Source organism: Sphaerulina musiva, assembly GCF_000320565.1.
Source record: "Sphaerulina musiva SO2202 unplaced genomic scaffold SEPMUscaffold_4, whole genome shotgun sequence".
Lineage (NCBI taxonomy): Eukaryota > Fungi > Ascomycota > Dothideomycetes > Mycosphaerellales > Mycosphaerellaceae > Sphaerulina > Sphaerulina musiva.
Window position 1 is genome coordinate 1,187,151 of NW_016017386.1, and position 27,380 is coordinate 1,214,530.

A 27,380-nucleotide genomic window follows, 5' to 3' on the forward strand; every position below is an offset into this window, starting at 1 on the left:
GTTGAAAGGAGAGTAGCGCTTGCAACGCCACGCCTCCCACGATGTGCATTACAGTATATTCATCTGGGAGACGCTCGGGTGTGGCGTTGCGCTCTGCAGTTTTGGCACGCTTATTATTATAGGTAGTTGAGCGCAATCAGGGAGCACCGGTTCCAGCGCCACGGCTGAAAGCTTCTTCAGTGCCGAAAAACGTGCCAACAAACGCACTTCGGAGCACACCAGTGTATAGTCGCTAGTGCTGGAACTAATGCCAACTCAATGAGGGCTTTAGGGAATGCAATCAATGGCCCTGATCGGCAAGAGTCTGCCGAGTCTTTCGTTTACGCCGGTCTCGCTGTTACCGTCCGTTACCCAACGATACTGTCAACAAGGCCAAATTGTGCTGCCGTACCGAGACCGTTCAATCTACCCTATCAAGACAGACCAGCTTTGCACTGCGTGCAGCGGCTGCACTCGCTTTGCATCTCGTCGCGATGAATTGAATCAACAACAGACAACATGCTACAGCTGGGCAAGAATGGCAGATCGTTGCTGTTGATCTTCTCGTCCTTGTTCGTTCTTTTGCTGTTCTTCGTCTCTCTGCATCCTCCTACTCGGACCTTGCTCCATCCACTCCATGGCGTCGCCGATAAGCCAAGAGGGTTCCATTTCTTGCTGCCAACGACCAGCACCAACTCGGAAGTTTGCAAATTGATCGGTTCAGGCACAATTCTGGGCTATCCGGCTCCCTCGCTGCTGGGCTGGGAAGGCAGAGGACGTTGGAATGGCTCCGAGAGCCATCTGTTCAAGCTCTCGGAGACTCTGTTCTACCTCAATACGTTGCGCAAAGAACAAGACGATGATCTGGTGCTCCTCCTCGACGCGTTTGACGTCTGGCTTCAGCTTCCACCACATGTCTTGATTGCACGATACAATCGCGCCATCGCAAAAGAGAATGAGATTCTGAGACGAGATGGCCTACTCGACCGGCCTGCGCCGGATGGTACGCCCATCAGGAACACCATCCTGTTTGGAGTCGACAAGTTTTGCTGGCCACAGAATGGGGAGGTCATCCCATGCTGGGCAGCTCCCAATAGCTCGCTGCCAGACGACATTTTTGGTCCTGGCACGGATGGCGGCGAGGATGTGAAGTTACGACCGCGATTCTTGAACAGCGGCTCTATCATGGGCCCCGTCAAGGACATCCGCAATCTCTTCCGCACCACGATCGAGCAAATCGATCTGGAGTGGGACGACGACTTCATTCACAAGACGTCGGACCAACACTACCTGAGCATCTTGTGGGGCGACCAGGAAGAAGCTCGTATGGCAGTGCGCAATGGCACAGGGCGGCTACTGGAGTCCCAGAGCGCGATGGAATTCCACATGGCTGTGGACCACGCGAGCGATGCGTTCCAGGTGAACAACTGGAACTCGCAGTACATGACGTGGATGACATTCAACCACTCGACGCGAGACAACACTTCCCAAGCGGCTCGCAGCCTCGGCCGCCTGGACCAACTACAATTGGACCCCGAAATCACCTCCTCACCCGGCCCCTTTTCCGCTGCCGATCCAGATGATGCGACGGACGGACTGCCGGTGGAGCTCGGGTGGGAGGACGTCTCGCTGGGCACCAACACGGCCACCGGCGAGGTATTTCCGCTCTACCACATCACGGGAAATAAGCTCGTGCGAGGGCAATGGTGGCCTCGAATGTGGTTCCACCCCCACGGCGAGGCCCTTCTCAAGGCGGCGCGCAAGAAGTGGCTCGCGAAAGTCCATTCTGCCGGTCATTTCGAGGTCGCTGACGTCGGAGGGATCAAGTATACGGCGGTACAGCCCAACAATGGCGATATTTTTCAGAATATGCGTGCGAGGGACAAATCCAACGCCAAGGGGGGCGCGTGGAATGATCTGGGCGAGTTCATGTCGTGGAATGAGATTTGTGGACGCGAAGAGAAGGCTGTCTTTCTCACTAGAGTAGTGCCGTTGTGATGATACCCATGTCGTTGTGCCAAGTAGCGCCAAGAACTCGATGAATCTCTTTATTCGTGACTGTGGAGTGAACGACAACCTCTCCATGTACTCACTACAAATTCATTCCCTCCACCTCATATGTGCCACTCACTACCGTGTCCTCCTCCCAATGCACTTCCCCAATGCTATATTCCGATTCATCTGTGCGCGCGGGCACTAGCAGCCTACTCCTACTCCGTGCCCTCAATTCAGCCACCGGGGAACCAAACCAGCTGACTTGACGTAAAGCGGGAACATCATGACACGGCTCACAGCTCATCAATCTCAACGATCGCGCGTAATGCCCCTGAAGCAAGCCAGCCACAGAAAGTATAGACCATCTGCTGCCCTCCCTCGTAGGTGGTAGCAGCGAGAGATTCCCACGGGAACTAATGGATGTCTCTGCAATGTCTCGGATATTTTCGAGCGTAAAAAGCATGCAAGCAAGCAAGCAAAACGGAGGTAGGAGGAGGTATGGACAGGACTCGCATTCTGTGCACGTTCCATAGACGAACTTTTTATTACCTAAACATATGCTGAACTATGGGCTGTCTTCAAACTTCATTGGGGCAGCTATAGCAGCCAAACAATACTTGTGCACTTGATCAGCTCAGGTGCTAGGAACAGCGAAAGTACATATTTCAAGCGATCTCCAAGCACTTTAGATTGAGCCCAAACTTCTACCAGTATAGAGAGCAGAGAACGCACGCACCTGAACTGCAGCTGAAGAAGCAAAGAATAGCGCGACGCCTTTTGAGACGTCATCTATAACGACCATGAAGAACGCACCAGTCACACTACGTGCATATCCCTCAAGGCCAGGACATCTGATTGAGATTATCATTGCAATACTTCGACCCAAACCCGCGAAGACATCTCAGCAATTGAGAAGACCTTGGAATGCTAGCAACCCACCATTAAGAAGGAGAAGAATCGACATGCTGGGCTAGATTTAGATTACTCAAGTCAAAGATGACCAAAGAAAGAAAACCCCAAAAAGAAAAAGAAACATAAACATAAACACAGATGAAAAATTCCATTTATATATTCTCAAAATAAAAATCAGTTTTCTCTATTCATTTCTCCCATTATATCCCCAACTCCCAAATCTCAATAAAAGAAAACCAAAAAAAACTTACCCATCCATCCACACACATAAAACAACATATCCCCACCCATCCAAACCCCTACCTAACAGACCTCGCCGCCCTCTTCGCCCTCTCCGAAGAAAACACCGGCAAAGCATCTCCCGGCGTCGCCAGAAAAGCAGGAGGTCTAGAAGCAACAGCTGGAGCTCTAACAGGAGTTCTACCGACTTTCTGGCTCGTAGTAGTGGCAATACCACTACCTTTTCCTTTCCCTTTCATAGAGATTTTCGCTACAGCACCAGCAGCAGTAGGAGGGAAAGATGTAATTTTTATAGCGGTTGCTTGGAGGATGATGAATGGTTCTTCTTCGTCGTCTTCCTCATCTTCCTCATCTTCCTCATCGTCGTCTTCATAGAAGGAGGAGGAGGAGGAGGTACTGGTAGTAGTAGAGTTTTCGTAAACAGTAGAGTCTTGAGCTACGTGAGTATCATACTTACATGTACCTGATGAAGAAGGTGTTGAGGTGAGAGGAGGAGTTGAGTGAGACATTGCTTGGGCGTGGGCTGATATGTGAGTGAATATTCGTGAGGAATAACTTTCTGTCGGTCGGTTGGGATGGGATGAGAGCGTGTTTGTTGTTGTTGTTGTGTGCTTGCTCGTTGGATGTAACTTGAATTGATTTATCGGTTGAATATGGTTTTTCTGGTCGCTCGATGGGTATGCTATGCAGATAGATTGGTTGATTGGTTGATAAGAAGAAGAATGCCTTGTGAGCGGAAGGGAGAGGAGTGGATATATAAGACCATTGTAAACGGAAAAATGTATCTTTGTCTAATCGCATCACAAAATGAATAAAGCCAGCCATTGTCATCGTTCGAGTACAACTTGCCAGTCCCGATGATCAAAGGATCGAATAAAGACAACTCTTGAAATCTCCAAACAGGTGAAAGAAATTCCTGGCCTTTGTCCTCTTCCTAGGAGGGAGGGCAAGAAAGAAGAGAGCAAGCCTTTGTCCCGGTCTTGTCTGTTCATTCGATCTCGCGCAACAATACATTTGGATAGGAGCTCTCTCTCCATCTGAGGATCCTGTTTCATGAGCAGATCGGGCGTGCTCAAAGTACCATGGACAATGTGCAATGATTTGGGAATACTAGCCAATGTCCCCCGTTCCTGTTTGGTGGCCACAACTGACTGAAGAGTTCCACTTCGAACATCAAAATTTTGCAGCAACGAGAGAAGTAGAAGCGCCGATGCGACGCGCTGGGTATACGCTAATTACAAGTCAAGTCTCTTCCATATCCTTTTTTTCTTGGTCAATTACTTCCTCCATGCCATGCATGCACTTCCTTGCCCACGCCCTTACGCACTGATCGCGCTTTCTCCTGTGTCTGCTTCTTCTTCTTCTTTTTTGCCGCCTCCTGTCCGCTTTCCACCATCATGTACAGTTCTCTCCACCATTAACGAGACATTAAACATTCAATTACTCAACTCCAACCACAAAAGAGCCCACACTACGATTATTTCTTCTGATTCAATGAAACTAATCATGGAGTCCAAATGCCCTCCTCAACATTCCGAACTTCTTCTTCCTGCCCGTCCTGGCACTATATGCCCCTGGACTCACCGTCACGTCCTCGGAAAACCTGACGCCCTGTCCATCACTTGTCGCAGGTCTTCCGTCACCTTTCAAAGTCTGCAAATCAGCGGGAATGGCAGGGACAGGAGGCACGTCACCCGACGGCCAAATACTGCTCTCGCCCATCATAGGAGGAGCAGTCGCAGTGGAATACGTCGAATCACCTCGAACCATACGTTGATGAGGCTGCCCGGAAGCGCGCCTGATGAGCTTGCCAGGACTTGCGGTAGGGGATTGTGGCCGTGCGCTGTATGATGAGTCTCGTTGACTCCCTTGTGGTCTTGTGGGCGTTTCGTGCTGCTGGATGAGCGGCGCGCCACCATTTTGTGGCATGCCGGACACCGTCATAACGCTCTGCTGACTGTTGCGATTGCGACGAAGCAAGCCGCCCATGAAGCTCTTCTTCCTGGCTGAGTTGATGTCTGGCGACTGCGGCAGTGCAGGCGGTGGAGGTTGGCTGGCTCGTGGACTGCCTGGGGCCAACGCTGAGTCCCGCGAGTCATCCTTTTTCTGGGGCGTAGATGGCGGATCGCTTGTGATTCCAAGATTCTTGCGTGCGACAGCCATGGCTTTCTCCACATCCGCCGGATCTGGCACCAGTGGCACTATTTGTCCATTCCGAGCCCGAGAGGACGACTTGTGTCCTCCTTCGGCGTCAGAGTCGTCCAGGTCGGTAGAATCGCCGTCATCCTGGCCGCTCCTCCGAGGGATACCACGTACAGGAGTGAGAACGTCTGCATCCTCTTCGTCAGAGTCAGCAAATCGACTTCTGAAGCCTCCGCCACCGCCTCTTCTGGCGGGAGGAGCATCGTCATCCGAGTCGTCTGAATCTGCAAATCGGGATTTGAACCTCGAGCTTGATGCCGAGGCCTTTTGTGCCGCTGGAGCAGGAGTCTGGCGCATAGTCTTGGCTGGCTGCGCGGTGCGCATCGTCGTCATACGACCGCTGGATGCAACAGAAGAACCCCGAATCGAGTTCCTCACGTCTTTAGCCTTCTTGCGTCCGAAAATCGAGCCTGTCGGAGATAGAGATCGAATGCTGAAGGAGTCCTTGCCTTTGCCCCTGCCGACTCGATCTGGAGATAATCGTCGTTGTTCACGAGCCGGGGCTCCCTGGTCGGGCAAACCGCCACGCATACTACGCTTCATGCTCATGCCGCCACTGGTCATAGAGTTGGAACGCTTCTTCTTTCTGAAACTGCTTTCGGAGTCGGAGTCGTGATTCAGTAGCTCCTTTTGCAACCTCTGGCTGACGACAGGTGGAGCTGGTGTGGTAGAAGTAGACGACACTGGCCTGGTCAGGACTGGCTTCGTGTAGGAGTGCTCTTGCGAGACACGACCATTACTCATCGAATAAGCAACGGTTGGCCCGGAGGACTGGGGGCGCATCGTCTTCTTTACCAGCGCACCAGCTCGTTGCTCCGAGGCTGCGGGTTGCGCAGATGACGACCTTGATCGGAGAGAACCACTAGAGAGACCTCCGCCATCACGCATCGACTTACGCATCGAGTGGTTGGACTCCACTGGCGCAGGATTCGTACGCATCGCGTTCTTCAGCGCTGGCTGTGCAGGCTGTGCAATGCGATGAGCGGGAACGGACCTGGGCGAAGCTTGCGTGGAAATAGGCTGAGGAGGTGTCTTTCTTGTTTTCTTCGTGGCGGCAGGCGAGGGTCTCGCCTCATCATCAGACGACATGTGGTCGCGCTCGATCTGTGCACGTTGCTGTCTGCTCAATTGAGACCAATATGCAGTCGCCGACGTCCAATCTCCGCTCGACTTGTCTTCGGTTGTGCCAGTACTTCCGTCAGACTGACCGAGCGCCTTTGGTGCAGTGGGACTATCAGGAGGCGACGTGAGGCTCTTTATGGGCGAAGCTGGCAATTCACCTGACGAGGGCTTTACAGTGATTGGACTGACGGCAATAGCGTCAAGTGAAGCAAAGCCGCCTTCGAACTCTGAGGGGTCTTCTGCAGCATCGCTAAACTCGGCGTCGTCTGTGTCTGTGTCTTCGTCTATGGGAGTCAGAATGGGGGGATGTTCTTCGGTAGAGTTCAAAGTACCAGTCGAAGCCCCGTCGTGCTGCGGAGTGCCTGTTGTCGCAATGGCCGATTTGGCGTCGGTCTCGGTCTCTGCACCCCAACCACCAGGAACGACGATCTCTGCCGATTGCCTGTTATCCAGCGATGTGAATTCTTCGGTGCCTGGCGTGGGCGGCAGAAGACTAATATGAGGCACGCTTGGGTCATGCGCCTTTTGAGCGGCGGTTCCAACTGAGGCAAAGTCTCGAACAATGGGCTCGACCGGAGATCGTTCACTGGGCTCGATTGGAGATTGTGCACTGGGCTCCTCGTGGATTGGAGCTGCCTGTTCAGCAGTCTGCTCCGGCAGATTGACGTGAGCAGCGTTCGCAGCAACGTACTCGCCAAGGTCACCCACGTCAGAGATGCTGTCACTGTCACTGATGTTGACAGGAGTGTCCTTGCTCGTCACCACAGGCGGCATCGGCTCACCCGCGAGCTTTGTGGCGCCATTCGCACCGTGCAGGATGCTGCCAATGGCATGATCATTGCTGTATTCCAGGCGATCTGGAGCCATTTCCGTGACCTTCTCAGCAACTTCTCTGTTCTTACGAATGCTGCCAAAGGTAGGTAGAACGGGGCGTGGCTTTGAAAAGTCCTCATCATCCGAATCATCCAAGTCGGGAGATCGAGCACGCGACACCTTCGGAGGAGCCGCAGCAGGAACTTCGATTTCGTGCGGCTGCTCATCAAAGCTCACCCGTGCAGACTTCTTCTTCTTCTTGACCATCGAAGAGATGCCATCCTGTGAATACACCGATGAAACATCACTACCAGGCCCCATCGACTGTCCAGAAAAGTGTGCCAGGGGCGAAGCGGTCCGAGCAGAAGGCGCAGGAGAATTGGAGTTCTTGAGAGCAGATTTGGCAGGTGAAATGTCTCGTGGTGGAGGGTCATGTCTCGTGGCATGCGATACAGGGGAGGCAGAGAAGTGCGTCTTGCGTTGCGGACTTGGAGACGCCGAGACCTGCCGACCACGGATGCTTGGTGTGTTGCGTGATGGTACATCCAGACTCGCTGATCTTTGATGCTGCTGCTGCACGGCCGAGACATACGACTTGGCTGGTCCTACTGACGTTTGGATCATCCTCGCACTCGTGGGAGTATCTAGAGATGCAGCTCCCTCCTCTTCCTCCTCCTCCTCCTCCTCCTCCTTCTCCTCTGGATCCTCGTGGACAGTCGAAGGCTGATGCTGCAAATAAGAGTTCCTGGGACTGGTGGTCGGAGACAGTCTCGCAGGATTGCGTGGAGGAGGCGCCACATCAGGAGCAGGCGCCACTGGAACGATCGTGCGTGTATGGGGATCATACGTTCCTGGCGCAGCTGCGGGCAGGGGCGGCAGAGTGGGTGACGGTGGTTCAACAACGGCAGATTTCGTCTTGATTTGAGGAACAAATGTTCGGGAGTTGGAGTCGTAGACCATGACCGTTTCCGTAGCCTGCTGAGGTCTGGCTTGCGGTCTGACAGCGGTGCCAGTAATGGTCGGCTGGGTGTATGTTTTTAGCTGCGCACCTTGCGAGGAGGAGTTCTGGCCATCTTTCTTCACGCTCTGGCCTTGTGCACTTTGAATCCTCGCCATTTTGGCCGCTAGTTGGTCTGGGTTGGGTCCTGGGCCGCCATTACTCGTGGGCTTGTTCTGTACGGGCTCTGCATACCAGCCACCAGTTCCGTGTGTATAGGCCTTCCCACGTGAGGGGCTTGTAGGACTCGTGGGCTGCGATGTTTGCGGCTGCGAGATGTTCTTTTTTCGCTGGCTGTCTGACCGCTCGAGCTCCGACTCATTGACGTCCGCTAACTGCATTCCCTTGCGTGTAGACACGGGAGGAGGGGCGGTAGACCTATCCATGCTGTTCGTGCGACCCCCTCGTCCATACGGGCCGGGCGAGTAGACTCGTTGCGGCGGCTCCATACTCAACGAGCGCTGATGAGCACTGCCTTGCTGCATACTTTTTGGTATAGTTGGCACCGGAGGCGCGTCCACCACGGGTGAGCCATTGTTGGTGAAGCTGTTGGTCCGACTCCTGCCAGGAGAGGGCGATCGAAAGGTGCGCTCGGTCATCGAGGACTGACTGCCACGACGCTGCCTGTCTCCGCCACCGCTGCCGCCACCACCGCGTGCCCTTCCAGGAGAGGGAGATCGAAAGGTGCGCTCGGCCATGGAGCCCTGACTACCGCGTCGCTGCATACTTCCTCCGCGCATCGAGGCCCCGCGGCCGTTCCCACTCATGATACTCGCGCTGCCAATGGACGAGTTGCTCCCTCGTCGGACCATGCGCCTGGTCTGTATGCTGCCCACAGGCTCGGGACTCGAGGTGACGGATCGAAGAGCGGCGGCAGCGGCGGCAGAGGAGAGGCCACTGCTGGTGCCAGGACGTGAGGCGGCAGCAGCAGCGCGCGCCGCGACACCGGCAGCATAGGCGGTGTTTGCATCGAGAGGTTGCTATACAGCGCAAATGAAATTGTCAGCGCAATGATCTGGTCGAGCCCTCATCCTGGAAACTGCACGGCCGGACCTACCCTCGCCGCACTACTCCCCCTCCGCCTGCTCCCAAACAGAGCCATGGTCAGTGATGACGGTATGGCCAGTGAGGTATGGATGCTGGAGTCCGCCGATGGTCGGGGGGTGTGTAATGATTTTGTATGCGATGCTCGGTCGCTGTGCAACCAATAGCAGGTATGTAATGAATGGCGAACAGCGACGTGAGGCGAGCGAACTAGAACGATGTCATCGGCGGCTGGGGGCGACGCGACAAGAGATCCATGGATGCTGCTGTTGCTGCTGTTGCTCTCTGATCAACCTTTCTCTCTCTCCGACTCCCTCTCCCGACCCAGCACAACAATTAAGCTTCACGTCTGAGGCTAATGATTCGACAGCCAGAAACAGGACAGGCACACGATTGAAGAGAGTCAGACACGGCAGAAACGGTTAACAGGGCGGAGCCGAGCAGAACGAGTGGCCGACAGGATGGTGGTGGTATATAATAATGGCATTCACAGCCAGAAACACGTCGACACGACCAGTTGCTTTGTCTCGGTCCCATGTGATAATCACAGGAGGTAGGAGGTAGTTCTCGCGATGATGCGCTGGTGCATAAATGGTGAATTGATGGTATTGGTCGCGGTGGTGCCAAAGCATGCCCAATGCCCGGCAGTTCTCCTATCCGAGCTCCCTCCTAAGTCCTTCCATGGTTGGACCGTGCGCACGCTTTTACACAAGAAGGCTACCTCCGTACCTGGGAGCCAGGTATTATTGATTGGCTCAGAGGCTCTTATACAGTATCAAAGTCCATCGACAATTCAAATCAATTGTGTAAAAATACGTACAGTCACTTTTATGTGGACTCTGGAGGGCCAGGTTGGAGTAGAAGGCGTTACCTACCTATTAAGTATTGTATAGCCACTTTTCTATACACACTAAAAATAATTTCAAACCTAGTAGTATATACCTGTAGTTTTACAGAGTCGAGAGTCGAGAGTCGAGTTCGGAGTCCATATTACCTAAGCTTTGTTATACGGAGGTAGGAGGTAGAGGTACCGACCTTGATAATAGTCGGACGTCGGTCCGCTATATCCTTGTACTTGTTACTCCTTTGTTACCTTCTACAATTCTCCTGTTTGTTTCTCCTCTCCTCCTCCTCTTCTTCTCCTGCCCCCTATCCTCCTTGCTCTACTGCTCTCTTGGCCCTTTTACCAAGGTACCCACCACCTCACTGTCAGCTCGACATCTTCTCATCCACAGATTGGGTCACCTGAGAACATCCTGAGAAAGCCTCACGCGCACCTTGTCTCTGGGACATCATCACCTCCATGAACTTTGCTACATACCTCACTTACTACTGAACTTATCTTAGATTTTCTTCCTCTTTGAGTCCTCAGGTCGCAAGCTTGTTGGAATGACAAATATAACATCTTCTCCCATTCGCTGTCTGGATTTCTGCTTCAGGTATGCCGTTCAGCCATCCTAGGAAATGTTACTGCCCAATCTTGCGCTGGATAGTATCCACTACTATTCCTGCGCGTTTGCTCTATCGAAAGGCTCTTTCGACCCGTACAATGAACATGCGCATCCGGCATCCTGTGGTAGAGTTCTAGGGGCCGATTGCCCCCCACGAACCTACCCACCCTGGCATACTTGTGCAGGACGTCTCTCACAAGGATATGGCAGCGTTGGTCCCATATCGCTGGGCCATTCGTACCACTCTCTGTACCTCGAAATATCCCCATTCTCAAGGGCCTCATTTCGAACTCTCAGGGGGTCCCGCTCCATGTTCAGCGCTACATCATGATCCGCGTGTGAAAGCACTTCATCCAGCAATAGTTTATATACTAGGAGCAGGCTCTACTCAAAAGGAGTAGTGCAATTGATGGCAGAATGCCCAAGAACGCGAACCACAGATGACTCTTCGGCAGACTATCGTATCGCTCCTATATCTCTATGGGGTGCAGAGAGCGAGAGTGGCAGCCTCAGCGATCCAACGCAGCCCAGCACCCACCGCTACTCACAACAACTTCGCGTGTCGCAGTGCGATCCACCCTAACCCCGTACGTGCACCAATGCTCCACTATCACGAGAATATACTACTCGTCAAGTGAATAAGTGACACACGCTGGACATGGACAACTTACCTAATCACACACACAGGTCATCATCCTCCACGGGCTCAGCTGCAACACCTACAGCTGCATTAGCACCCTCACTGATTTCCTGGGTGCCTCCGGCTTCTGCACCTTCTCCACCGTCTATGGAATCTCGTTTGTGCCCAGTCTTGGAATCATACCAATCCCCTTCGGTGGCGTGGCTCCCATAAAAAATTCGGCACCTGAAGTAGTAGCCTTCGTCCACCAAGTCCTCGCCCTGACGGGAGCAGCCCAAGTCGACATGGTGGGTCATTCCGAAGGCGCCTTTATGAGCCTCTGGGTTGCCAAATTCTACCCTGAACTCAACCCATACACATCTCAAATTGTTGCGCTGGCACCGCCCACACATGGCACCGACTTCTCGAATTTCTACGACATGGCATACATTTTCGGTGAAACCTCGCGGAAGCTCGTCAGTGATTTCTTCCAAACGGTACAATGTGGAGCGTGCGATGATCTGGGAATCGGAGGTCCTGCGGTAATTGCACTCAACGCCGATGGACCGATCGCGCAACCTAGTATTCAATACACTATTCTGGCGACTCAGGACGATGAATTTGTGACCCCTCCACCCGTTGCGTTTGTCGAGGAACCGGGAGTGAGAAACATTTATATCCAGGACTACTGTCCCGACGACATTACTGGCCATCATGCATTGAGCTACGATGTCAATGTACAGCAAGTGGTGAGAAATACGTTACTCGGCCACTTTGATGCGCCCATAACGTGCCTTGCTGGGCCGGGCATGGTGGACACAGTGCTCGGGATTGCGGAAGGGTTGGAGCACTCGGACTTGACTCTACCTGAGCAAGCAGACAAGGGTCTCAAGGATATTTTGGCCAGTATGACATGGTTTAGATGATGATGAATGTAGGTATGATGTATACGACTGAGACACTCGAACATGCAGCAGCAGCAGCAGCAGCGACTTTTTCGACGAGCACCAGCGCCAGAAGTGCAAATGGCGATGTTGGGAGATTTCGTCCCATCAAGAGTGTGCATGACAGCTGGGAACGATCTTGGTTTCGCACTACAATAGCAAAGCCAGGGGCAATTCAAGAACCCTCGACATATCCGTTTTGACTGATCCAGGAGGCAGGTATATACACAATTATTACACGCGAAGAACAACCATTCAGGTGCTCCTCCAAAAACTCACTCCATCACAGTCCTCACCTTGATGGAACATTCTTTCATAAACCTATTGACAGACCTTCCTACCATTGAACGAAGAATGATACCAAAGCACTCACTACTACTACACACCATCTTACACATCATCCTCCTCCCACCACCAGCAGTCCCATGGCCACCCTTCAACCCCAACAACCTTCTTCCAACCTCACCCTCACCACCCTCCCCATCGAACTCATCCTCGAAATTCTCCCCTACATTCCCTACACTGCAGCCCACAGCCTCCGAGCCCTCTGTCTCACTTGCACCTCCCTCCACCGCATCATTGTGCAACACGAAAAATCTCTTGTCCGCTCGATCAAGACGAAGCAAGCATTTCACCTCCAGTTCCAACTTTTTCCGAGTCTGGTAATAGATTCTTTCAAGGGGTTGGATTTGTTTTATCGGAGATTGGAGAGGTGGGAGGTTTTGCGGGGGGAGTGGGGGCGGATTGTTAGTGGTAGTGGTGGTGGTGGTGGTGCTACGGGTGATGATGATGATGATGATGATGATGATGGGGAAAGGGGATTAGAAGTAGAGTGGCTTCAGGGAAGACGGTGGGAGGGAATATATCAAATGGGAGGATTGTTGTTGTATCGATTGGGGGATCATCAACGACAACAAGAACAAGAACAACAGCAGCAACATCAACACGAAGAAGAGGAAAGAGAAAAAGAAAAATATCCATCATCATTAATAAACCACCTCCCCGCAACAAGTCTAGCAAGCATATATTTCCACATCATCGCTTCGATCAAAATCCTTCGAATCTACGGTCCGGATCCCATACATCAGAGATTTTGCGCGGGAGATTTCGGAGTGAGGTCGGATGTGGAATTGGCATTGGAGGAAATGTTATTGACATATGGACCGGAGTTTTTTCAAGCGTTGTTGGAAGTTGGGAGGGTAGGGAGGGAGAAGAAGAAGAAAAAGATTGATAGAAGGAGAGATTGTGGTAGTGATGGTGATAGTAGGGGTTCTTGGGCCGTCGAGTAAGTCTCCCCACCTCCCTACTTTCCACATCCCTTTTCCTCGTCTTTTCATTCTCTCCCTGCTACAAGACTAACCCCCCATCCCCCGAATCAGCGCTCTCCACCGCGAAATCGCAGGAATGATCGAACGCCAATCCACTTTAACACCGGAAGGAACCCCTCGACCCCCAACTCTCACAGCCCGTCTCCGAAGAGCTTTCGCCGCGAAATTGGGCTTACATGTCACGCAAAACGTATCCAAAATGTGGGAGATTGTGTCGAGTACATTATTTGATGAGATGAGTGAGGAGAAGATGGTGCAAGTGGTTCGGGGAGAGGATATTGGGAAGGGGGGGGGGTTGAAGAGGATTTTTTGACATGAGGTTTGGCAGGGGGCTGTGTTTATGGGGGTGGTTGGGTGAGAGGAGGAGAAGTAGGGATGGGAATTGGGATTGTTGACAGAGGCTGTTTGGCTTGCTGTTCGAGTAGGAGGAAGGTTTTGTGATGGCTCTGGGGTTTCATACATTTGTGCGACGAGGGAGGGATGGAATGCAGTCAGTCAGTCAGTCTGTCAATCAATCAATCAGACATGTGATAGTTGCGTGACATTGATTGCAGTCCCATGGTTCTGCGGCGTAATGAACGAGAGTAGTCGGTTTGTTCAAGTGCCCGGGGATGAATCCTTTTCTATCAGTTGTCCCGTTCTGTACCTGAGAGAGAGGGAGAGAAGTTGATACTATACCACATGTTTGCTCAAAGGACAAAGCACGGCCAATCAAGTGACATTGCTAGTACTAGCGGAATCCCAGGGCGCGGATAGAAACAGGGGTTCAGCTCCTCTCGGCGGTTATCAGCCTATTCTCTCTCTCTCTCTCTCTCTCTCTCTCTCTCTCTCTCTCTCTCTTTGCTGCCTGCTCTGGTAAATCTCTCACTCTCTCTCTCTGCTACAATTCTTTTCTCTCTGCTTTTTTTTCTGCATTTTCGGTCCTAATAATTGCCTCCTATTCGCCCATTGTTGCTGCTGTTGCATCTAGCGCTGATGGGATATGTCCGCTGTTGTTACAGAGCGACTAGTACTGTAGGCTTGTCGGGATGGATGGATGCTTGACCCTGACAGACTATTTCACCTCTCTCTCTCTCTCTCTCTCTCTCTCTCTCCCCCCTATGAGTTGTAGTTTCTAGGCTGTATGAGTTCCAGGTAAGGTAGGCTGTCACTTGCCCGGAGAGCTCATGGGTTGTTGGCTTTTTATTTTCCTCCCCTTTCTACCACTATTTGTGCCGTGCAGTCTCTCTGCATTCTGGTCAGGTACAGTACCTTACTCACATCCATACAGTACATCCACAACCCGGTCCGCCAGGCTGCGGCCGATGTCTCTCCCCTCGCTACCTGTACCTACCTGACCTTACCTTACTCCTCCTCCTACACTACCGTGTCACACATGGCGCGGATGCCTGGCCTGCGTCCTAAAAGGCTTGCCGTTTCTTATCTTCCTTGGATGCTCCACCCTTTCGACGCTGTTTGCAACTGACTACATCTACCTTACGCTTCCTTCTGCTGCTGCTGCTGCTGCTTCACTTTCGACCACCTGCCGGACGTCGGCATCCGTCCGCCATGGATAGAGAAGCATCCTCCTCGCTCAAGAACAAGCATCAACACCTCCCCCGACGAGAAGATACTAGTAGCCCACCATGGGAGCGCTCAGTCACCATGCAAGTGCCATTTACCAATGCCAACACACCCGCCCCATTGTCGATAACGCGAGGCCATACTGTACCAACGCTATGGACTGCACGTAACCATGACTCTCGACGGCAGCAGCAGCAGCATCATCATCACCATCATCCACAGCTTCGACGATCACAATCCATCAGCGAAGACTCACCAATTGACTCTGCCCTGGAAACTTGGCAGACGAAGAAACAAACATCACCCTACGAAACCCCAGTATATCTCCTTCCATCATCCACGGGACTGAATACAGCTGCATCGGCACCCCCATTTGTCATGGAACCTACTCGTCTTCCAGGTCGCCCAGCACCGCCTTTGACTCCTCCAGACAGTATGCGCAGTAGATCCGTCGACGCCACCACTACCACTAGAACAAGTACAACAACAACAACAACAACACCAGCACCATTAGACGACAACACTCCCTTCCCCACCGTGACCGCTTTCCCCGGCACCATGTTCACGCGGCCTGGTATCCGACGTCCGCAATATATTTCTCTTTCCGATGATAATATCAAACCATCTCCCTCTCATTGCTGCTGCTGTTCCTCCTCCTCCCAACAACACCAACATCAACATCAACATCAACATTCCGAGCCAGATGATGCTCGACTGGAGCAGGACAAAGCAGGACATCATGATGCTGCAGCAGCAGGCAAGCCACGATGGAAGGCGGCTCTGAAAGGCATGTTTAAGAGAAAACCGATGAATGATTCGGATTTTGTGAGGATTGGGGATCAGCATTGGACTGATGATTGAATGCATGAATAGATGGAATGAATAGGGGATGTATCTATCCAAAACGAAGGAAGAAGGTTCTGGAGGGGTGAGAGGGGGCGGGGGGGCAGAAAAGGGAAGACTTTTTTGTCTATATGAGGGGAATTGGTTGGGGACCAAGATTGATTGTATAGCGGTGTTGTTTGTGTGTGTGTGGGTTTTCTTTTGGGGAAGTTGATATTTTTATAATTATACCCGATTCTGTTTTGTTTTTTTTTCCTCCCCTTTACGTACCGAAATAACCGACGCGATGATTTCTTTGTTTACAAATAATAATAATATCTCACATGTTACCTTCCTTCCTGTCATCAGCACATCAGCTCGTCAGCTCGTCAGCAATGCAGTTCCACCACCTCCAGAAATTCCGAAGATAGCTCACCTCAATTGTGTGCATACCTAGACAGATGTTTAGGTAGCTAGGTAAGGTAGCTAGCCATGTTGAACGGGGATCTATGCATCCATAGCAGTCGAGACTCTTTTGCCCAAACCTTGCCACGTGCCGTGCCTTGGATGTGTATCCATACCATACCATACCCATACCCATACCAGTGGCATACCATACATACCATACACATACCTGGTATACCGTGCCCATACCCATACCCTTAGCTTTTTCACTTTTTACTTTCCACTACTACGCGCCCAGACTGGGGTGGCCAAAAGGACAAAAAAAAAGAGTTCACGATATATGCTGTGCCGCAGTTTTGTTCTTCACACGTTCTCCTGCTTGCTTGCTTGCCCAGTGCAGCGTGCTAGGTAACTTGTGACGACGAGCAAAAAAAAAGTCAGTCACACATGGCGGAAACACAGACATGCACCCTACCTACATACGCTTACATGCAGCAGCAGCAGCATGGTGGCGATGATTGATTGATTGATTGTTGGTGATGTGATGGATGTCCTGGCAGTCGCCTGTCACCTGTGCTCGTAGATTATCAGCATCAGCATCAGCATCAGCCTTGTCCTCCCTCCTCCGCAGGTTCAGGTTAGAGTTGGTGATTGATCTCAGGCGTGCCATCTCCCCTTCCCCCCTCCCCCGGACGGGTAGACAAGGTGTCAGCGTGGCTCTGCATCAATTAATCGTGGGCGGGAAGACTGGACCGTGTTTTGAGGCTTGCTTACGATGTATTATAGGTGCTGTACTGTGTAATGTACCCGAAATTTTTTTGACCGGGCTCTGTAAAGTACCTACCTAGAGGAAAGACAAGTATCTAACAATGTGATTTCTCCTCGAGTCAAGGACACGATATATACAATGTATAATAATAATGAGGTGGAAGGAAAGGAAGAGGGAAAAAAAGTCGACATCAGTTATATCATTGGTCATTCACTTGCCTTCCGGTTCCCCTACAGCAGAAAGCTTAAAAATCATCTGGGCGCTTAGAGGAGCTCAAAGGGGTATAGTGACACTCTCCCTCTCACTCTCTCCGAGTCTCTCGTTCGTTCACTAGACCCCTGTACTGTGAGTGTGCTGTGTCCTAGCCTTTCTGAATCACAAAGTCTGCCTTCGTTCCATCACCTACTGCACAACCGTATGTGTACTAGACTACATGTGCGGTGGCTGCACTCTCTACCAACCACTTGCGCTGTACGCGCCAAGGGGGGGGCGGGATTATCTCTGCCACACTCTGGCACACTCTCTTCTCATCATTGGGGGATTCAAGGCCACTGGGCGAGCGAGGCGAGTAAGTGGGCACTGCTCTCACCGCAGGCGCCTATCAGTCCTCGTTGCAGTATGGCACAGGCACACTGGACTCGGCCCCCCTACGGTAAGTAAGGTAGTACAGATGCTGTAAGTGGTTTAAGGATTAGGTACTTCACTCTGCAGCAGCTGCTGCTCCTCCTCCTTCGGCTTCCTTTGCAAGTCTCTTTGGAGAGAAACTACTCCTACTACTATTCTGTTCCCCCTCGCCCCATCTCACGTACGCGACTGGGCTTGTATACCTTACCTTACAGATTCTGATCGGTGACAAAATACCGACGTTTGTTTCATCATATCTACCGACCGCAGCAAGCCCTCGACGACCCGCGCGACCGTATACGTTGTCTTTGTCGATGCGCTACACCTGCTGCTCGGCACGCGAGTGATTGATCGGGTTTGGGACGTCTTCGGACTTGCGCGCGACAAGAGAAGAAGGGAGAAGGGAAGAGAGGAAGAGAGGAAGAGAGAAAGAGAGCGAGAAAGAAAGATGCATGGTATCAGAACAGTACTCGTGGCAGCGGCCACCTGGAATCTCGCGACGGCACATACGGTCATCACATATCCGGGATGGCGAGGGAACAACCTCCACACCACAGGCGCATTGCCCGAGACGAATCCCGACTCGATTGGGATAGACTACAACAACAGCACGGGCGAGGTGGAATTTCCGTATGGCATGCAGTGGATGTATCCATGTAAGCGCCTTGATATACCCAATCAACTGCATTCAAAAAGAAAAAGCATATGGAAACGGACAGATACACTAACAACACCACCAACAACAACTCACAGGCGGTGGACTTCCCCAAGCCGAAAACCGAACCAAATGGCCCGTCGGAGGAGGAGCATTATCCGTGCAACCCGGCTGGTTTCCCGGGCATAAAAAAGCTCTCTTCTATGTGAATATTGGCATTATCGAATCTGGCATGCAAGCTCCTCCGAATTACTCGCATCCTGTCGTGGGTCCGCTGGAGGTGACGGGTCCGAATAATACGCAATATCCGGGTCAATTCTGCTATCCTCAGGTGCGAATGCCTGCCAATGTTACGCTTGCTGTGGGTCAGAATATTACGATTCAAGTTATTGAAATCGCGCAGCATGGGGCGGCATTATACAGTGTGCGTTTTTTTCTTTTTCCCCATTTCCCCCTGGATCATCATCTTGTGCTGACACTTGTTTTTTCTTTCCTCTTCGATGGAAATTAGTGCGTAGATGTCACACTCGTAGAGCCCAAAGACATGCCTCGAGAGATGGAGGTCACGCCTCAGAATTGTTACAACAGCTCCGATCTGGGCTTCAATCGCTACTTTACCACCGCTGCATTGACGGCCGGCGCTTCGACGACGATGACGACCTCTTCGATATCCTCTACACTTCTGGTCCTCGTCGCTGTGGTGTGGACGGGAATGTACACGGCCTTTTTATAGAACACTCGATCGAGCTGGCTTTTTACGACGACAACGACTCTCTCTTTGAAAGACTTGTTCTTCATCCTCCTTCTTTTACTCTTCTTCTTCTTGTGCATACTATTGGTCCTACTACTACTACTACTACTATTACCACCTCCTCTACCACCAAAGAACAGAGATCAGATCTTGTTGTTGTTTGGCCTGCCCGAAAAAAAGAAAAAGAAATGTGATATCCCAGCGGGAAAGGCCAAGCAGAAGCAGGTGGTTTCTTTTTTCTTTTGGCAAATTTGTTGCATACTCTCGATATTAAAATGCAGACAGACAGCGTCTCACAGTCGCGAAGAATATATCACATCTAGTTTTAATTTTTCTTTTTTTTTTGGGATTTTTGATCGTCTTTGGTATGTATACAAGTGCACTGGGGGGAGGGGGTTACAGAAACAGAGATAAGGTATATATAAGGTACCTATATACACGAAACCGGATGATGATGATGATGATGACAACGACGATGACGATGCTACTGACTACATTACTCTGTACATATGTACTTGCAAACAAAATGTCCGAAAACAGAAACAATTTGGAAGATACACAGGTACCCTAGGAGCTACTACCTGACCTGCCCGACGGCCAGTTGATGATAGGAGGAGGTAAGGTAGTAGGTAGGTACCTTAGGTAGGTTGGACGCTGAGCTTATCGCTGATAACAAAAGGGAAAAAAAAGCTTCTTGGACTGTCTGTCATTTTATCTCCATGGGGAAGACCAAATCAAAAAGAAAAGCTTACTACAGGACTACAGTATACAGCTCTCTCCCTCTCTCTCTCCCTCTTTCTCTTTCTTATTATGCTGTATTAAAGAGAAAAATGGTTGGGTGGTCTATCAATCATCAGACTTTCTCACTTCTTGAATAGGGGGAGAAGAGAGAGAGAGAGAGAGAGAAAACATACATACCTGACCACAGGTGGGGAAGAGCTGAGGGAGGTAATAAAACTCATCCTATCGTACAACGCCCGTTGGTACACACAGACTCTCACAGACTCACACTCCGGACTACTACGGCAGGCTTATCTGGAACCGTCGGCAATTGTTTGTGTGTGTGTTGCTTTCTGGCTTTTTCCAACCAACGAATTAATCGGAAAAAAGGTACGTAGTTCTTTTGGGGGGGCATGGTTAAAGTAGTTTAGTACTCAGTACTTCTACTGTATAACCACACCGAACTTCTACTTGTTCTACTTTGATTGATGAAAAAAACAGCTCCTTTGTCTGTCTGTCTGCTAGGAGAGAGAGAGACTTTCTTTGCCTTCAACAGTCCACGCATTCTTCGACAACAATAATATGGGCTTCTTCACCACGAATTCAGACTCGGAAAAGGAGAATGTCCCCTCTCACGGATTGCCCGTGCCGGGGACAGTACACCTCGTCGACCTCGAAGGCACCATGCGAGCCAAACATGCCAAAGGTTCTCTTCACGATGTCGTTCTCGTGCCTGCACCTTCTGCAGATCCCGACGATCCTGTAAGTAAGAAAATTTCTCATTTTCTCCATCTCTTTCTTCCAGAGCAATTGTACGCAAAAACTTCTTCTTTCTCAAAAAGCTGACCCATTCTCCTTACTAGTTAAACTGGTCACCCGCCCGCAAAGCCCTCTCCACCACCTGCATGTGCATCTACGTCCTCATGGTAGGAATCGCCAGCGCAGCAATCTACTCTGTCCTCGAACCCATTTCCAACGCCACAGGCCTCACGCTAGGGAACCTCAACGCGGGAACCGGCTACATGTTTCTCGCCTTTGGCTGGGGTTGTCTCATTTGGCAACCCCTCGCCCTGCAATACGGTAAACGCCCCATCTACCTCTTTTCCATCCTCGCCACAGCCGCGATTCAAGTCTGGGCACCTTATACAAAAAACAACAGCCAATGGATCGCGAATAAAGTGTTGCAGGGTTTTGTGGGAGCGCCGATTGAGTCTTTGTGTGAAATTAGTGTGACGGATATTTATTTTCAGCATGAGAGGGGATTTTATATTGCTGTGTATGGATTGTTGTTGGCGGGAAGTAATTTTTTTGCGCCGATTATTGCCGGGTTTATTACGGATGGGCAGGGTTGGGAATGGGTTTTGTATTGGAGTGCGATTTTTAATGGCGTGGGGTTTGTGATTTTGTTCTTTTTTATGGAGGAGACGAATTTTCGGCGGGAAGTGCTTTTTGGAAGGGAGAATGATGAGGGGACGGCGGAGACGACGATGACGATAACGGGCAAGCCTGCTAGTCTCGCTCATAGCGACGATGAGAAAAAGACTCCGGATAGTCCTCAAGTGCAAGAAGCAGAAGAACAAGGAGAAGCAGGTCAAGCAAGCACCTACACCAAGAAATCCTACCTGGACAAACTCAAACCTCTGCGCTCGGCCGACATTTACAAACCCAACCGCCTCGTCGGAATGGCCATTCGTCCGCTCATCTTCCTGACTTTCCCCGTCATCTTCTACTCGGGATTCGCGTACGGCTCCAATCTCGTCTGGTTCAATGTCCTCAACGGCACCACCAGCCTCATCCTCTCCAACCCACCCTACAATTTCCGCGCCTCCATGGTCGGTCTGACGTACATTTCCTGCTTAATCGGCACGGGCATCGCGACGATTTACACGGGCTGGTTTGGTGATAAATTTGTGCTCTGGCTCGCGAGACGAAATGGAGGAATTATGGAACCCGAGCATCGATTGTGGTTGTTTGTTCCCGAAATGATTTTATTGCCGTTTGCGTTGATTTTGTGGGGAGTCGGTTCGGCGCATGAAATTCATTGGTTTGGATGTGTGTTTGCCATGGGAGTGATTTCGTTGACGATTGTGATTGGATTGCAGTTGAGTATTTCGTATTGTATTGATAGTTATAAGGATTTGTCTGGAGAGGCGATTGTGACGGTGATTTTGGTGAGGAATACGATGAGTTTTGCGGTGAGTTATGGGATTACGCCGTGGGTGACGGATATGGGACTGCAGAATGCGTTTTTGGTTGCGGCGTTTGTGGGAATGGCGCAGGTGGCGACGTTTTTGATTTTTGTCAAGTTTGGGAAGAGTATGAGGAGGAAGAGTGCGCCGAGATATGTCAAGTATGTGCAGCAGATGGCGAGTGATGGACTGGTTCATTGAGATGGACGGAGATATTCTGATCTTATGATCCATAGACATTTGCGCATATTGTTATCTCGTCTTCATAAAAACATTCTTGTACTCACTCAGACTCACTCTACATAATGATGGCCCGAGGGCTGGCCGTCTTGACCCCACTTCCAGTGTAGAGTGTACTACATATACCTTGCCTTACCAGGCAGGTATTATTCTGTTCAACAACACCAACATATTCCCTATATCACAACGAACTGCTTGAACGCATCACTCAGTGGTAACAAATAGTAAACATCGAGCCATGGCCGAGCAACATACCCACGATCATTCCCACGATCATTCCCACGATCATTCCCACGACCATACTCATAACCACCCCCCTCCCACTGATAATCATTCACCCCCCTCCTCCACCCCCCTCGACGCCTGGAAGACCTCAGGCGTCCGAGTAATCCCCTCCACCTCCCTCTCCCCCGTAACCGGCCAACAACACCAAACGCCCGGAATGGATCGCATGTCAGCCATCGACTTCGCCCGCGTCGGAGCGCAAAAACTCTGGGCCGGCACCGTATCCATCCACGCCAACGCCAAAACGGGAGCCCACCATCACGGTCACCTCGAGTCGGTGATTTACGTCCTTCACGGCCGCGCTCGCATGCGATGGGGAGAGAAGTTGGAATTCACGGCGGAGGCTGGACCGGGAGATTTTATTTATGTTCCGCCGTATGTGCCGCATCAGGAAATTAATGCGAGTGTGGATGAGATGTTGGAGTGTGTGTTGGTGAGGAGTGATAGTGAGGCTATTGCGGTGAATTTGCCGAATGTGGAACCTGTGGAGAGGCCGGAGTTGGTGAAGGTATGTTTTTTTTTTCTTTTTTTTTTCTTTTTCCAGTTCTATTTTCAACGGTGTTGGGAGAGATGATGATGATGATGATGCTGACATGTCGCTGCTGCTGCAGTGGATTGATCCTACGCATCCGGAGTGATGGGGCAACAGAAAGAAACAAGACCGACCCCTGATTCACTTGCAAGGAGACCTCGCGTACTCAGACTGCAGTGGTGCGATATCATGTATGTCTCATAGACGAGAGGATACACGGATGGAAGCCGCATAACACAATCAACACCCGAATAGCCTCTTCTTCAACATCTTCTCACTTTGTGTGCATGCCATGCTGTTGTTACGGATGAGGATGATGATGAGAATGAGGATGAAGATGGAGGGTAAAGTGAATCGTAAAGGGGAACCTACTCCGTTCTTTTGCGTGCTCACCTATAGCGATCTACAATCCAAAAAATATCATGATTCAAAGGACGGGAAGCAAAGAGGATGGGGAGCGGATAGTTTGCAATCTCGTTGGTTGATCGGGAGACCTTGGGAGGGTATCCTGAATATTGAGAATATTGCCACTCCATTCTCAAGAGTCAATATAGAACCGAGTGATTGGAAACGATTGAAAGAATTTTGCTAGTGTACGGCTACGAATACCTACGCGCTGATGCAAATGGTTTTTCATATTCTGATACTATTAATTAGCTCTATACCGATTTATGACACACTTGCCTACTACAGCCCTCCGTAGCCGGTCCGACCTTGTGCTAATATCATAAAACTCCATACCGTAAGCTTCAGAAGCACCTCCATCAGCATCCATAATTCCGCCCGACTCCAGACTCTGTCCCCTGTCCAAATCGAGAGCTCAAGATAATAAGTAGGTGTGCAAAAAAAAAAGAAAAAAAAAAAAAGCGCGCCGCCAATGGCAGACGCAACAGGCTGGACAAGCGTCCCGCGAAGAAGCAAAAAGTCTTCCCATCGGCAGCAGCCCATTCCAGCAGGAGGAGGATTATTATCATCATCATCATCATTTCCCGCTCCTTTAAGAAATCTCACATTGGAGAGTCTCCAACGCGACTTTGATGCAAAGACGAAGCAATGGCAGAAGACGGCATGCCGCAAACAGTTGCTTAAGCAGATTGATTGGGCGGTCGATGCGCGAGAGAAGAAGATGATGATGTTTCGGCGGTATATCTGTATTGGTACGGGAAGTCTCAGTCGCGATAATGTGGAGTGTCAGAGACGGAGTATGTGGCAGACTGTAGTGTTTTTGGATGTGGTGCGTCATATGCTTGATAGTTGCGTAGGAGGGGATGGTGAGGAGGGGAATGGTGGGAAGCTGGAGAGTGAGGATGATGATGATGATGATGATACTACTACTACTAGTGGAATATGGGCGAGTGATCCCGCATATACAGAACTGGACGTGGCCTTCTTCCAGACCAAGGGAGTGGAAGTGCTCCCAATCGAAAAAAGCGAAACTGGACTCGGCAAAAAAACGACTTCGCGTCTCCGAGATAGCACACTTCTCTATGAGCCTTTCGTGGACATGAATGCCTCCATGCTCAGAGACATCATCCAGAATGAGATTGACATCTACATCGGCAGCTCCGTGGGAGGACTCCAAGAAAGGCAAGGTGAAGTGGGCGAATTGGCGAGACAGTTTTGTGTGGGCAGGACGATGAGGAAATTTCCCACGTTCGAATGCGATCCTAATGTCTTTGATGGCATGGGTATATACTGGAAAGAGAATGTCGATTGAAGAGGGGGCATGCATGTATGCCTACCTTAACTACCTACGCCAGTACCTGCCTGGCCGGGCTATGCTCACGATAGGATCAGTCACTCATCAGACTGCTACGTATGGCCTTTCGAGGAAATTACTGAAGAACTCCCGGCTACCACGATCCCTTCGCCACGTACTTCGGACTTGCAGCCACTATGCGCATAAACTGGTTGAGCTGGTATAAGAACGCTGTGCCTGGAGAGCAGCTCTCCCTCTACTCTCTTGAATATGAGTTCTTCGGAGTGAGGGCAATCTCACGCTCGACATCATGATTGCCGACGACCTCGTATCCTGGCTCATGCGCCGAAGCCACACCCCAGCCATTGGCAGTGATGTTGTGGTCACATCATCCTACAAATGGTGTTGTTGATGGCTTTAATACCTACCTACCTTACTATCCATGTAGGTAGTCACCATCTTTCACTTCGGAGTCGACGATTCTTTCCCCACCTTTACCAGGGGGCTCAGCTGCAAAGCACTGACTGTGGGCACACGTACTGACTGGCGACCCAGCCCGCGCAATACGCTTGCGATTGTTCTCTGTCATGATGAAATTGAACATGGAGTCTGGTGGTCAAAATGCCAAACATCATGGCTACCGATTACACAAGCATACCTAGGTAGGTAAATCATTTTGACACATGTGAAAGAACGCCACGCTAATCCCGTACAAGCAGCAGCAGCAGCAGCACTTACTGATCAACAGTGCAAAACTCTGCACTACTACTAAGCCCTTGAGCGCTTACTTTTCCCAGGCCGTGGCTTGCCCTTTCCACCGCTCTTCATCTTGCGCACAGAGTACCCACTGTCATCTGCAGCTGACTTGGCATCATTGCTCTTCCCGAATCTCTTTTTGCCTCCAAATCCAAACTTCTCGTCCTTCTTTTGCCTCTTTCTCGCACCATCCCCCTTGGCTCTTCGATCAGCCTTGTCCTTTGCTGCGGTGGTGGCAGCGTCTTCGAGCGCGACGTCAAATGGATCTGTTTCATTGGTTGCGAGGTCTGCGCCTTGACGTTCTGTATCACAAGATTAGCTTCCCATTTCACGTTGTCGCACCTGCAAGAATCAGGCTTACTCCTCTTCAACGTTTGAATACGATCCAGTGTCGCCGTCTTCTCCTTCTGTCGCTCCTGCAATTTGGCTACCTGAACCTGTTTACCAAATTTCTTGAGATCTCTCTGCCTTCTTGCGTCGGAGCTGGCCCTCTTCCTTGCCGTCTCATCGAGCAACTTCGCCCGAACTTTGCCCATCTGCTCTTCACTCTTCACCATTTCGGCAAAGTAATCTGTCGGCCTGCTGAACGAAACGCCTTCCGCCTTCAGCTTCACGCGCGCTTCCGTGACTGCGTTGAGCGATTGTCTGTAAAATGCTAATTCGCGGTTCAGGTCATCTTCGACGTCTGGAATATCGACAGGATCTTCAGAGGTGATTGCTTGGACAGCCGAGAAGGGTAGGCTAGCGGGGAGTGCGAATGACTTTAGCGATCGTGCGAGTGCGGCCGTGTTGTTAATTGTAAGACGCTGATGTGGAACCACGTCTTCCTTGTCTTCTGAAGCAAGCGACTCGAGATCAGAAAGTGCAATGTCTTCTTCATCCTCGTCCTGCTCTTCTGCTTCGTCCTCATCGTTGTCTGCAGGATCATTTTCAATCTCGGAGTCGGACTCAGACTCATCTGACATTGCGCCAACCTCCGCGTCGTTTTCTGCACCCTCACTCTCGTCCGTCTCCCACCCCTCAGCGTCACCTTTTGCTTCAACATCTTCTACCGTCGCGCCATTGGTGATCTCCTGCGCCTCCGCGGCCGCTTTGGCAGCAAGCATAGCCGCCCTCCTCTCCTTGCGGTTGCCTTTGCTCGGCTTCTGTCTTCTGTCCACTTTGGCATCATCATCGTCACCGCCCACCTCTACAACCTCGGCGCCAGCGAGGACGTTCTCGAGCGCGGCAAAGTCTACGTCCTGCTCGCCGTCCGCTCCATCTCCGCCTTCCTCAGCCTCTGCGGGCTGCTGCTTTGCTCGCTTGCGCTTTTCAGCTTCCTTTTGCTGCTTCTTCTGCTTCTCCAATTTATGGTTGACCCCCTTTTGCCGATCCAGCGCAGCCTTGAGCTTCATCGTCTTCGCCATGGTGTCGGATTGGGAGGATCTGAGAGGTGTTGCAAAAGGGCAGTCTGGATGCTAGACCTGTGTCCCGGGTCTTCCAAAAGAATTTCTGAATAGCGCGGCTGCATGGATCCTGGCTATTGCCGAGAAACCTTATTTCTGACTGCGGGCAAAAACAAGAGACCTCCGGCTGGCACAATGCACTCATTGCACTGTGCACACTGCACAATTGGAACTTGGAAACATCTCTTCTCCCCCACATCCATCCCAACGCACAACGTGATCGACACTCCCGTCGCAATGCAGAGATGCTGGCCCCGAGGATGGCGGATGGCAGTGTCG

The 27,380-nt window shown here is 51.1% G+C and overlaps 13 protein-coding genes across 13 annotated transcripts; 8 read left to right on the forward strand and 5 right to left on the reverse strand.

Annotated features, from left to right (window-relative positions):
- Positions 1-464: 464 nt before the first annotated feature.
- Positions 465-2,016, forward strand: SEPMUDRAFT_148748 (uncharacterized protein). Its single transcript, XM_016905127.1, has one exon. The coding sequence runs from the start codon at positions 499-501 to the stop codon at positions 1,975-1,977; it is 1,479 nt and encodes a 492-aa protein (XP_016761589.1). The 5' UTR covers positions 465-498; the 3' UTR covers positions 1,978-2,016.
- Positions 2,017-2,639: 623 nt separating this feature from the next.
- SEPMUDRAFT_107479 (uncharacterized protein) lies at positions 2,640-3,635 on the reverse strand (the record flags this gene model as incomplete). Its single annotated transcript, XM_016900683.1, has 4 exons — positions 2,640-2,678; positions 2,711-2,825; positions 3,199-3,562; positions 3,584-3,635. 4 exons carry the CDS (start codon positions 3,633-3,635, stop codon positions 2,640-2,642), a joined length of 570 nt encoding a protein of 189 aa, XP_016761590.1.
- A 734-nt stretch (positions 3,636-4,369) lies between these two features.
- On the reverse strand, positions 4,370-9,692 carry SEPMUDRAFT_125240 (uncharacterized protein; the record flags this gene model as incomplete). Its single annotated transcript, XM_016901964.1, has 2 exons — positions 9,318-9,692; positions 4,370-9,240 (listed from the first exon to the last, which is right to left on the reverse strand). Coding segments are annotated over exons 1-2 (4,655 nt in total), but the record flags the coding sequence as incomplete, so codon positions are not given.
- Positions 9,693-11,195: 1,503 nt separating this feature from the next.
- SEPMUDRAFT_107481 (alpha/beta-hydrolase) lies at positions 11,196-12,300 on the forward strand (the record flags this gene model as incomplete). The annotated part of the gene is made up of 2 exons (XM_016900684.1): positions 11,196-11,342; positions 11,443-12,300. 2 exons carry the CDS (start codon positions 11,196-11,198, stop codon positions 12,298-12,300), a joined length of 1,005 nt encoding a protein of 334 aa, XP_016761592.1.
- A 443-nt stretch (positions 12,301-12,743) lies between these two features.
- On the forward strand, positions 12,744-13,959 carry SEPMUDRAFT_140895 (uncharacterized protein; the record flags this gene model as incomplete). Its single annotated transcript, XM_016902948.1, has 2 exons — positions 12,744-13,603; positions 13,698-13,959. The coding sequence occupies 2 exons, from the start codon at positions 12,744-12,746 to the stop codon at positions 13,957-13,959; spliced, it is 1,122 nt and encodes a 373-aa protein (XP_016761593.1).
- Positions 13,960-14,442: 483 nt separating this feature from the next.
- On the forward strand, positions 14,443-16,134 carry SEPMUDRAFT_148750 (uncharacterized protein). Its single transcript, XM_016905128.1, has 3 exons — positions 14,443-14,469; positions 14,740-14,780; positions 14,917-16,134. Exon 3 carries the CDS (start codon positions 15,195-15,197, stop codon positions 16,068-16,070), a length of 876 nt encoding a protein of 291 aa, XP_016761594.1. The 5' UTR covers positions 14,443-14,469; positions 14,740-14,780; positions 14,917-15,194; the 3' UTR covers positions 16,071-16,134.
- A 200-nt stretch (positions 16,135-16,334) lies between these two features.
- SEPMUDRAFT_148751 (uncharacterized protein) lies at positions 16,335-17,253 on the reverse strand. Its single transcript, XM_016905129.1, has 4 exons — positions 17,211-17,253; positions 16,910-17,111; positions 16,468-16,848; positions 16,335-16,390 (listed from the first exon to the last, which is right to left on the reverse strand). Exons 3-4 carry the CDS (start codon positions 16,687-16,689, stop codon positions 16,379-16,381), a joined length of 234 nt encoding a protein of 77 aa, XP_016761595.1. The 5' UTR covers positions 16,690-16,848; positions 16,910-17,111; positions 17,211-17,253; the 3' UTR covers positions 16,335-16,378.
- SEPMUDRAFT_125244 (uncharacterized protein) lies at positions 16,788-17,253 on the reverse strand (the record flags this gene model as incomplete). Its single annotated transcript, XM_016901965.1, has 3 exons — positions 17,211-17,253; positions 16,914-17,111; positions 16,788-16,848 (listed from the first exon to the last, which is right to left on the reverse strand). A coding segment is annotated over exon 2 (185 nt), but the record flags the coding sequence as incomplete, so codon positions are not given.
- Positions 17,254-17,962: 709 nt separating this feature from the next.
- Positions 17,963-19,555, forward strand: SEPMUDRAFT_148754 (uncharacterized protein). Its single transcript, XM_016905130.1, has 3 exons — positions 17,963-18,485; positions 18,583-18,908; positions 18,996-19,555. Exons 1-3 carry the CDS (start codon positions 18,278-18,280, stop codon positions 19,215-19,217), a joined length of 756 nt encoding a protein of 251 aa, XP_016761597.1. The 5' UTR covers positions 17,963-18,277; the 3' UTR covers positions 19,218-19,555.
- Positions 19,556-20,537: 982 nt separating this feature from the next.
- SEPMUDRAFT_163182 (MFS general substrate transporter) lies at positions 20,538-22,345 on the forward strand (the record flags this gene model as incomplete). The annotated part of the gene is made up of 2 exons (XM_016908036.1): positions 20,538-20,717; positions 20,819-22,345. The coding sequence occupies 2 exons, from the start codon at positions 20,538-20,540 to the stop codon at positions 22,343-22,345; spliced, it is 1,707 nt and encodes a 568-aa protein (XP_016761598.1).
- Positions 22,346-22,762: 417 nt separating this feature from the next.
- On the forward strand, positions 22,763-23,530 carry SEPMUDRAFT_148755 (RmlC-like cupin). Its single transcript, XM_016905131.1, has 2 exons — positions 22,763-23,177; positions 23,281-23,530. Exons 1-2 carry the CDS (start codon positions 22,827-22,829, stop codon positions 23,305-23,307), a joined length of 378 nt encoding a protein of 125 aa, XP_016761599.1. The 5' UTR covers positions 22,763-22,826; the 3' UTR covers positions 23,308-23,530.
- A 548-nt stretch (positions 23,531-24,078) lies between these two features.
- On the forward strand, positions 24,079-24,918 carry SEPMUDRAFT_42193 (uncharacterized protein; the record flags this gene model as incomplete). The annotated part of the gene is made up of 2 exons (XM_016908864.1): positions 24,079-24,432; positions 24,508-24,918. 2 exons carry the CDS (start codon positions 24,079-24,081, stop codon positions 24,916-24,918), a joined length of 765 nt encoding a protein of 254 aa, XP_016761600.1.
- A 597-nt stretch (positions 24,919-25,515) lies between these two features.
- SEPMUDRAFT_64427 (eukaryotic rRNA processing) lies at positions 25,516-26,729 on the reverse strand. The gene is made up of 2 exons (XM_016909679.1): positions 26,018-26,729; positions 25,516-25,958 (listed from the first exon to the last, which is right to left on the reverse strand). Exons 1-2 carry the CDS (start codon positions 26,619-26,621, stop codon positions 25,669-25,671), a joined length of 894 nt encoding a protein of 297 aa, XP_016761601.1. The 5' UTR covers positions 26,622-26,729; the 3' UTR covers positions 25,516-25,668.
- Between the last annotated feature and the right edge of the window lie 651 nt (positions 26,730-27,380).

Coding starts and splice junctions, on each gene's coding strand:
- SEPMUDRAFT_148754 (XM_016905130.1), top strand. CDS start 18,278: ATGCATGGTATCAGAACAGTACTCGTGGCAGCGGCCACCTGGAATCTC. Junction 18,486..18,582: donor CATGCAGTGGATGTATCCAT/GTAAGCGCCTTG, acceptor AACAACTCACAG/GCGGTGGACTTCCCCAAGCC. Junction 18,909..18,995: donor ATGGGGCGGCATTATACAGT/GTGCGTTTTTTT, acceptor GATGGAAATTAG/TGCGTAGATGTCACACTCGT.
- SEPMUDRAFT_148751 (XM_016905129.1), bottom strand. CDS start 16,689: ATGGGTATGGGCACGGTATACCAGGTATGTGTATGGTATGTATGGTAT.
- SEPMUDRAFT_148748 (XM_016905127.1), top strand. CDS start 499: ATGCTACAGCTGGGCAAGAATGGCAGATCGTTGCTGTTGATCTTCTCG.
- SEPMUDRAFT_148755 (XM_016905131.1), top strand. CDS start 22,827: ATGGATCGCATGTCAGCCATCGACTTCGCCCGCGTCGGAGCGCAAAAA. Junction 23,178..23,280: donor AGAGGCCGGAGTTGGTGAAG/GTATGTTTTTTT, acceptor CTGCTGCTGCAG/TGGATTGATCCTACGCATCC.
- SEPMUDRAFT_148750 (XM_016905128.1), top strand. CDS start 15,195: ATGGATAGAGAAGCATCCTCCTCGCTCAAGAACAAGCATCAACACCTC.
- SEPMUDRAFT_64427 (XM_016909679.1), bottom strand. CDS start 26,621: ATGTCAGATGAGTCTGAGTCCGACTCCGAGATTGAAAATGATCCTGCA. Junction 25,959..26,017: donor TATTCAAACGTTGAAGAGGA/GTAAGCCTGATT, acceptor CTTGTGATACAG/AACGTCAAGGCGCAGACCTC.